General features: G+C 42.8%; 4 protein-coding genes across 4 annotated transcripts; 2 read left to right on the top strand and 2 right to left on the bottom strand.

Annotated features, from left to right (window-relative positions):
- Window positions 1-2092: 2092 nt before the first annotated feature.
- On the bottom strand, window positions 2093-5110 carry JH06_4722 (translation initiation factor 5b-like protein; the record flags this gene model as incomplete). The annotated part of the gene is given in 3 exon segments (XM_014669735.1): window positions 2093-2200; window positions 2213-2401; window positions 2432-5110. The coding sequence occupies 3 exon segments, from the start codon at window positions 5108-5110 to the stop codon at window positions 2093-2095; spliced, it is 2976 nt and encodes a 991-aa protein (XP_014525221.1).
- A 120-nt stretch (window positions 5111-5230) lies between these two features.
- JH06_4723 (peroxidase) lies at window positions 5231-6214 on the bottom strand (the record flags this gene model as incomplete). Its single annotated transcript, XM_014669736.1, has 1 exon — window positions 5231-6214. The coding sequence occupies one exon, from the start codon at window positions 6212-6214 to the stop codon at window positions 5231-5233; it is 984 nt and encodes a 327-aa protein (XP_014525222.1).
- A 118-nt stretch (window positions 6215-6332) lies between these two features.
- JH06_4724 (phosphoribosylaminoimidazole carboxylase) lies at window positions 6333-7850 on the top strand (the record flags this gene model as incomplete). The annotated part of the gene is made up of 3 exons (XM_014669737.1): window positions 6333-6413; window positions 6445-6519; window positions 6552-7850. 3 exons carry the CDS (start codon window positions 6333-6335, stop codon window positions 7848-7850), a joined length of 1455 nt encoding a protein of 484 aa, XP_014525223.1.
- Window positions 7851-7932: 82 nt separating this feature from the next.
- On the top strand, window positions 7933-8841 carry JH06_5504 (serine/threonine protein kinase; the record flags this gene model as incomplete). Its single annotated transcript, XM_014669738.1, has 7 exons — window positions 7933-8013; window positions 8051-8111; window positions 8146-8261; window positions 8290-8356; window positions 8387-8504; window positions 8535-8610; window positions 8641-8841. 7 exons carry the CDS (start codon window positions 7933-7935, stop codon window positions 8839-8841), a joined length of 720 nt encoding a protein of 239 aa, XP_014525224.1.
- Window positions 8842-9269: the final 428 nt, after the last annotated feature.

The raw sequence follows: 9269 nt of genomic DNA on the forward strand, positions 1-9269 counted from the left end.
ATCATACGAAACATCATCATCAACCTCCTCAGGCTCCTCAATAGTGGCATCGAGAATGTCATCGATATTATCATCATCCTCTGGAATAGCAGCTTCAACAGCAGCATCCTCAGCATAAGCAGGTACTGATTAAGGTAACAACGGTATTCAGACAAAACAAGGATATGTACAGCAGCAAGACAGAGAACAACGAAGAAGAGCAAAGATAAAAGGTACGAGAATCTCATTAGATGGAATGAATAGATTATTGCCACTTCGATAAAATGAACATGTTGCACGTTCAGTGATTCATGCAAATCATAGTTTCGTTCTCCTTCTGATTCTTGTCCATTCTGATGAATACCATTCTTTCTACCCTTTCTATAGGACAGGAAAAGTGCAATACTACATGCTGCATCGAATATAGCATCGTTCATGATGGCGTTGTTCTCTCCTTTCTACATAGTTTCATTCACTCTGTAGGCATTATTTGTTTTGATGTGACCTAGATTCACGAGAAAACGACTCTTCCGGTCACATGTGGTTCAACTCGCTTTGTATACAAAATATAAATCGATTAATTCTATAGAATACATCCAAGAAGAATTTGGAACGAGTCTTTTCTGATGTTCCGTTTTCTCTGTTGGAAGTAGCGAATTATTGCAAATGAAACTGTAGAAATCATCCCCACTTTGTTTGAATCGAGATTCGTTGAACCTTATTCTTCTTGATTCTATCGACCCATTTCTACAGGATGCAAATGGGAATATGATGAATTTGCGCGATCAAATAGCCATTTTAAAGAAATTGTTGTCATTTCAAGAAGATGAACAGAGTTGCATAATAATTTTACTACCAGAAGAACTAGGATCACAACAAACAAGAGATGCTGTCATCGTGAGGATAGCCGAGATCTTTAACGAATAGAGATTTTGTCAGCTCCGAGTGAACCTATCCGAGACTTCTTGTGTGTGTACACTTTCGAAACCTGTGAGTATTGGGAGAATGCATTCATTGGATAGTCAGGAAAGGTGATTCAATATCGATACACTCTTGAGAGTCAAGACCACGACATGATTTTGAACGAAATGAAAACGAGTTCCGATATGGAGACTCGATCAGCAACCGATGCAAGGGGATATGCGGAATCAATATCAATAATTCAGTCATCAATGAACAGAGCTCCCGAACTGGTAATCGAGGAAGATGAAATGGATGAAGATGGAGATGAAGATGATCCTATCGATGATGATTTGGATATTTGACGTACTTGTAACAGTATGCTTGTTTGTTATTTGTAAACATTTATAGTCACAATCATTCTTTCGCTTTGGGTGCGGTCAGTGTATCTACAGGAATGAGTCGGCTACGAAACGTACTCCACGATAAACAGAGAAATGATGTACTGTAAGGGGTACAGTATATAATTAAGCACACAAACTATGAGGTAATACAAATGATCTAAAAATCACTTGGAAAAGTGATGAAAAAATGGAGCAAGATACATCATTTGTATACCCACATACCAGACACATGACTATATTCAAGTCTCCGAACTACTCCTACCTATAGAAAACACCATACATAAGGTAACCAAGAGGATATGTTTCTTTGTAATACGGACAAGGAAAAGGCTAACACCTTCGAATTGAGCAACAGCAAGCATTCCAAAGAGCGTTCCTAGGGTAATCCAGCAACTGAACATAAAGCAATTTGTTTGGATCTAAAGATGACTCCTCCTCAGTTCCAACTACATGATGAAGAATCCGAAATACAGCCATGAAATAACACAAACAAGATAAGAGCAACAGAAACAAAAAGAAAAAGCTTTCGGCCCCACTACAACTCAGGATTCGGAAAAAAGCAAACGATTCATTTGCTGTAGTCAGAGGTCTCCATCCAGAAGCCATTACTGCTTCTTCCTCACCCAATCGCGGTTTCCGTTGTGAACTGTCCCAAGTGTCTCTCTCAGTACTCTATTACTCAGAAATGATCCAAATGGGATACAGATGAAGTTGACCAAACTGATTCGTTTTCCATTTGAGATGAGTGACAATCTTCAATACACACATGAACGGGAATAGAATAAACAACGAAACCAGATAAACAACGATTACTTAATGTTCTCGATAGCCTTCAGCTTGATCACCAGTCGCCAGTCATCATCTGTCAAGTCGCGCTGGAAATTGGCCTTCAGCGCATCAATACTCCTACGAGAGAGCTATCAATCAACCTCCTTCACCACAACTACATGGGAGTACAACAAATCGGACATCTCAAAGTGACGACCCAAGAGAACGGCTTTTGACGAATCCTTAGGTTCGATACTGATCGATACAGCTTTGCCGGGTCGGGCTTCAGTCAGTTCCTTATGGTCGACCTCCAGAGACTTCACCACGCCAATATCGAGATAATTCACAGTCTACTTTTCATGCTCCTTCCACACACCTACTTCAACAGTTTCCACAGTTTCACCAAGATTCTTGCTCTTTTTGCTATCTTTGAAATTAACATCAGGATCATCATTCTCATCTGGCATCCAATCTTCCAGAGTCATCTTCTTCTCACGAACCACCTCGCGTTTCTTTCGCTGTACCACACACAACGGCGTGTTAGGTCGTAGAATGCCTTCCACAACATCTACACCCACGACAATGGGGTTCGAACGATTGAAGATGTACTGGGGAATGATCTTCAGAATACACGGGAAAATTGCCTCTTCCCGTGATGCCTCCCGCTTCTCATCCTCTAGCGACTTTAGATATGCTGTGAATTGGTCAAACAAATGATAAATGATATCGGCAGAGAAGATCCGTACGCCCATCTCCTTCGCTAACTGGGCAGCTTCAGGCACAATCTTCACATCGAAGGCCAGAATCGTTGCGTATTCCTTCTTTCGCTCCAGCATTACAGCAGCTTGAATGATATCACGTTTGTGGATGGGACCGATGCTGAAGTCTCCCACAGGAATCGGAGGATTCAAGGAACCCAAAAACTCCAGAAGAGCCTCCAAGGAACCCAGAGTTGAAGTCTGCACATAGACACCCTCTCCATTCACCTTCAGCAGTTTCTTCACTGACTCCAATTCGTCCTGTACCTGTTCTTGGAGTCTAGGCAAGTCTTCCTCATTGCGACACACCATCAAAGAGGTGCCTGCAACAGCATCATCCAGATTCTGGGCAGCCACCTTCAGACCTTGAGCAGCCAGGATCTCGTCATGCTTGATATACATTGTCTTCATTCGCAATTCACGCATCGGCTGTGGTGTCAAGAGGGCACGAATCGTGGTTGTCACAGGGCCATTCATACCACACAGTACAATCGTATCACCCACACGAAGACGACCGTTCACAAGAATCACATCTAATGTTGTTCCCAAACCCTCAATCACCTTCTTCTCTAGGACAGTAGCCTTCACTTCCTCTGTCAGAGTGAGTCGCTTCGCCATGTACTCCTGCGACAGTTTCACCAATAAAGCCAGCAGATCGGGAATACCCTCACCTGACACGGCAGACGTTGGTACAAGAGAGATCACATTCTTCGGATCCGTGTTCTCGTAGTACAGAGCAGCATTGAGTCCTTGCTCCATGAAGGCTGTGATGGTACTCTTCACACGACCCTGGAACTCGGCTTGGGTATAATCGGGTTGCAACTTCAAGGAGTCACGGATAGGAAGATTCAATCTTGACTTCCAGCCATATAAGCGATCCACCTTATTCAGAGCTACCACAAAGGGACAGTTACGCTTGCGTAGCATGTTGAGAGACTCGATGGTTTGAGGCTCCAGCAAATGCATTATGTCTACTACAAGAATGGCAAGATCACATAGATTGCTTCCTCGTGAACGCAGATTGCTAAAGCTCTCGTGACCAGGAGTATCGATCACCAGCAAGCCAGGAACTTTGTATTGAAGATCCAATTGTTTCCGCAGCTTCTCTGTAGACTTCTCGATATTTTCGATAGGGAAATAAGTGGCTCCAATCTGTTGTGTGATACCTCCTGCTTCACTTCCCTGCACCGACGTGTGACGAATCTTATCCAGAAGTGAAGTCTTTCCAGTATCGACATGACCCATAATCACACAAATTGGAGAACGAAGACTGCTCATTGCCTCCTTCTCCTTCGCAGCAGCAGCTGCAGCCGCTCGTTTCTCCTCCTCACGTTGACGATTCTCCAACTCACGTTGTTCCTTCTTACTAAGCTGGGGTTTCTTTTCCTCCTGTTTGGGAGGAGCGACAGGTTCGGATGGGGCAGCAGTCATCGCAGTAGCCACGTCCTCCACACTTTCATTCTCCCAGTCATCTAATACTTCTTCCTCATTCACTTCCTCCGCCTCCCAATCGTCCAACACTTCTTCCTCCTTTGGTTCTTCTTTAGGAACTTCGGGTTCTTTGGGTTTTTCTAGTTTCGCAGCAGCTTCTCGCTGTTCCTGTTGCTTTGCCAACAACGAACGCATCATCTCGACCTTGATACGATCCTCTGCCTCCTTCTGCTTTTGCTTGGCAGTTTTGTATGTTCCTTCACGCTTCTGTCGCTCCTTCTTCTCACGCTCTTTTTCCTTCTTCAGAGCCTTCTTCTTTGCTATCCTTTCCTCCTCTTCGCGAATCTTGCGTTCTTCTTCTTCCTTCTTTAGTCGCTCTTCCTCCTCAATACGACGTCTTTCCTCCTCTAACTTGCGACGACGCTCCATATCAGCTTGGATCTTCAAAGCAGTTGCAGAGAGCTTGGGAGTCGCTTCTTTCTTACCCTTCTTCTTCTTTCCACCTTCTGCAGGTGCTGCAGGAGTCGCAGGCGCTGCTTCGGTTCCAACAGCTCCTTCAGGAGTCTGCGCTTCTGCGCTTGCAACGTTAGCTGCAGGCTTCTTCTTCTTGTTTTTCTTCTTTCCACCTGCTGCAGGAGCTTGATTGGAGAGTGAACTCAAGAAAGCAGCTGCTGCATCATCTACATTCGCAAAGTTTTCAATTTGAACAGCTGGAGTTGGATCCTTAGGTATTTCCTTAGTTACTTCTTGAGAGACTTCTTCCACCTTTTCCACTAATCCCTCCGCCTCTAAAATGGAATCTAGATCGAAATCGTCATCTTTGGCGTTTTTAGGACCTTTCTTGTTGGCGTTCTTCTTCTTAGGTGCCATTACTGTAGAAAGTCTGAACTAGAGGTTAGGCAAACCACGAGCACATACTTGACTTCTTAGTGTCGATTCTCCAACAACAAGAATCCCACGGTTATTCGCAACAAACAAACAAACGATCTGTTACAACTTGTTAAGTTGTTCGAGGGAGGGAACAAAGTAAAAAGCTCCTGTCACAGGAGTGATGAAGCCTAAAATGCGGTCCGTAACGCCATCACGCTGTCCATACATAGAACGCTCAATCTCAATAATGTTATGAAGTTTTCCACAATATGCTGTGAACCATAAACCCATGTCCGAGCCAGGTGCACCATAAGGAAGAGATTGTCGAACAATCTTGAGGCCCTTTCCATTTTCCTTCACATCAGCACGTCCAACATGTGAGTTATGAGGCAAGGGACTCAGCTGTACACTATCCAACTTTGTACGACCAATCACCTTCTCCTGTTCTGGAACTTCAACCTTCTCCCACTTCTTCAGATTGTGAATAAACCGTTGAACTATTACATACGAAGAGCCAGCACTAGTTAAACCAGCACTAATTCTAGGTTCAATGCCATGAGGATTCTCTGTTCCATCGATAAATCCAGTAAGATCACGACTATCTTTGTAAACAAAGCCATTCTTCTCATCACAAACGGAGATCAATGGATTATCTTTGTTGAATGAATCAACGGCCAACTTAGCAGCTTCAAATGTGGCAAACTCTTTCTTACTGTGGATGTGAATATACAAGTCGGTCTGTGTTGACGGAGCAATACCATATCCGGGGAAATCAATGAGCTGATCAGCCGCCTTTAACAGTTCGTCATTACCATCAGCAAGATAGTTCCATGCCTTCTTACCAAATGAGATAGTGCCAACAATCTTCGTTTTGGTACTAGAGGAAACGGTCTTCAGAAGAGTATCAAATCCCTTGATGGCATCAATCAGCTGCTTCCGACCATCCGAAAGTTTCGAATAATCCAAGTTATAGATACCAAAGTAGGCACTTGTATTTCCCTCTGGAAGAATACCAGATTGACAAATCTTCTGGATACTTGCTGAGAATGGCCTAACGAGAGAAGTAACAACTACTCTCTTAGGTACACGCACAATAAAGCTCATTCAAGACAATAGATGGAAGATTGTGTATTCAGTGTGGATCCTTTGATAATTAGAACTACTGAACAGGTAGCCTATTTAGGGCAGCTTTTTCTTACCTAGAAGTCTTACGTTGTCTGTAATGTCCACTCCTCTTGTTGTCGTATTTATGGGATCCAAGAGCGACCTTTCTCATTGTGAGAAGATTGAGAAAGCAGTGAAGGTAAGGCTGTTTCCATATGATGATTCTGTAGTCGTACGGTATTGCCTGTGAGATGAGAATTGCTTCTGCTCACAAGACACCAGGTCGTCTTCTGGAGCTCCTCGAAGTAGTTTATGTATTCTAGGTGATAATATATAGCGATACGAGTCCAAGAAGCAGCCCAAGGTGTACATCACTGTTGCTGGTCGTTCGAATGCTTTGAGTGGTTTTGCGGATGCGAATGTGGTAAGTCCAGTTATCATATGCCCTCCTTACAGTTCCACTTTCAATGGTGCGGATCTGTTTTCCTCAATTCGCATGCCTTCTGGTGTGTGTCCGATGCTGGTTCTGGATCCTGAGAATGCTGGTCTTGCTGCAGCGAAGATTCTGGCTCTGAATGACGAGAAGATTGCTGGTGCCATTCGTCGTGTCCAGAAGGCGAACCAGCAGACTTTGTATGTTGCAGATGCAGACATTCGTACTAAGTCGTATTTCTCTGTGATTGATGGAGCTCGAAACAATACTCTTTCCAAGACGAATCTGGATGGAATCAACACAGAGAATCTGTATATTGGAAAGGTGCGTGATCGTTTCGAGTCAGGAAACAAGGTGATGTTGATCACAACAGATCGTATGTCTGGATTTGATCGTGAACTCTGTACTGTTCCTTTCAAAGGTCAAGTGTTGAATCTGACCTCTGCTTGGTGGTTCCGCCATACAGAGCACATCATTCCAAACCATATTTTGGCAGTTCCTGATGCGAATGTGACGATTGGTCGTAAGTGTACTCCATTCCCTATCGAGTTTGTCATGCGAGGATACATCACTGGCTCCACTTCTACTTCTCTCTGGACCAATTATGAGAAGGGAGTTCGCAAGTACTGTGGTATTGACTTGCCTGAGGGACTTCGTAAGAATCAGAAGTTGTGGGAGAATCTAATTACTCCTACCACCAAGTCGGATGTTCATGATGAACTGATCTCTCCTGAAGATATTGTGCGTCGTGGATTCATGACTCAGGAGGATTGGGACTATTGCAGTAGGAAAGCAAAGGAATTATTTGCATTTGGTCAGAAGGTGGCTGATGAACATGGATTGATTCTTGTGGATACGAAATATGAATTTGGTAAGGATGAGAATGGAGTAATTCGTCTGATTGATGAGATTCATACTCCTGATTCTTCTCGTTATTGGATCTCAGCTACGTATGAGGATCGATTCAAAGCAGGAGAGAATCCTGATAACATTGATAAGGAGTTCTTACGTACTTGGTATAAGTCTCATTGTGATCCTTACAAGGATGAAGTGTTGCCTGAGGCACCTGCAGATCTTGTTGATGAGTTGTCTCGTCGCTACATTCAACTCTATGAACTCATTACTGGAGAGGATTTCCAGTTCCCTGATTTGACGAAGAATGCTGCTGATCGCATTCATGACTGTCTGATTGCCAACCTTTAATCTGGTCGGCTTAGTTTTTATGTTTGTTGAGAAATTGTCGTTTGTCATTCTTCCTTCCATTTTCCCTGGATTTTGGATTATAATGTCTTATGAGCATTGGAAACAAAGTGTTCGAACAGGCTTTAATGTTGGGACACTCTTGAGGAGACATTCTGGCATAGAAGTTGGATTTGTTCTTCAAGTTGTTCTAATGATTGTAGAAAGAAAGTTGGTCGTTTGATAGTTTTGGTTTCAGTAAGTGTCTGGGAGCAGGTCAGTATGGTATTCTCTTTCTCAAATTGGATAAATGGATTAGGGAAAGTGTTTCTTGCAAAAGAAAAGAATTCGGGAGCGATTATCGCCATCAAGGTGATTTGGTTCAAGAACTACATTGAGAACGGAATCCAAGACCAGATAAAAAATGAAATTGAGGTAAAATTGACTATTGGATAGAATGTAGATTCAATCACATCTTGTACATAATCGTATTGTGAGAGTGTATGGAATGTTTCATGATGAAGAAAAATGTTTCTCCTTTGTTGGAAAGTGATCTATAGTGGGAATTGTGATGGAGTATGCTCCATTTGGTACTTTGTTTAATATGATGTGTTTACCGGAGTACAAAGATGGTTTCTCGAAGGTTCTGGTGCAACAGATTGCTCTTCAAGTTTACTCGTTGTCATTCTTTTCTCTTCATTATTGTAGCGCTCTTATGTACTGTCATTCTCACAATGTGATGCATCGAGATTTGAAACCTGAAAACATTTTGATCTTTTCTCGAGTTTGGTCTTTGTAGGATTCTGATCGATAGCATACAGATGAGAACGGAAGACTTTGTCTAGACGTGAAGTTAACGGATTTCGGTTGGTCCGTAGTGAATCATGGTGCTACTAGAAAAACAGTATGTGGTACAAAGTCCTATATGGCTCCTGAAATCTTGAATGCTGTTGGGAATGTGGGATATAGCTATGAAGCTGAATCTTATGCTTGTGAGTCAATGGGAGTAATTTGATTGGTAGTTGGGACATTGATATATGAGCTAGTTATCGGCATTTCATCCGCTACAAAGAGTAAAAGAAGGATGGATAAGTGATAGGTAGAAGACTCGTTTGGGAACAAGATCGATCCTGATGCTCTATTCCGTGAAAAAGCATCTCCTTTCGCTTTTGATCTTGTTCGGAGGCTCCGCTTGGAGAATTGCCACAAACGATATGAAGGAGATGAAGTACGGCCTTTGTTAAGTAGCATTAAATTCGATAAATTCTTCACTGAAAAACTCTTGTCTGTTTGTTGTCAAGAAACATTCTAATACGACGTCTACCAACTCCCGTAACTTACTTAGCCTTATCAAGAATGATACCATCATACTGTTTCTTGAACCATTCCATGGCATCCTCACGAGTTACCTTATGAGAATAACCAATTCTGCTACGTTGAGCC

This window comes from Blastocystis sp. subtype 4 (genome assembly GCF_000743755.1).
Source record: "Blastocystis sp. subtype 4 strain WR1 chromosome Unknown seqid_0421, whole genome shotgun sequence".
Taxonomy (NCBI): Eukaryota; class Bigyra; order Opalinata; family Blastocystidae; genus Blastocystis; species Blastocystis sp. subtype 4.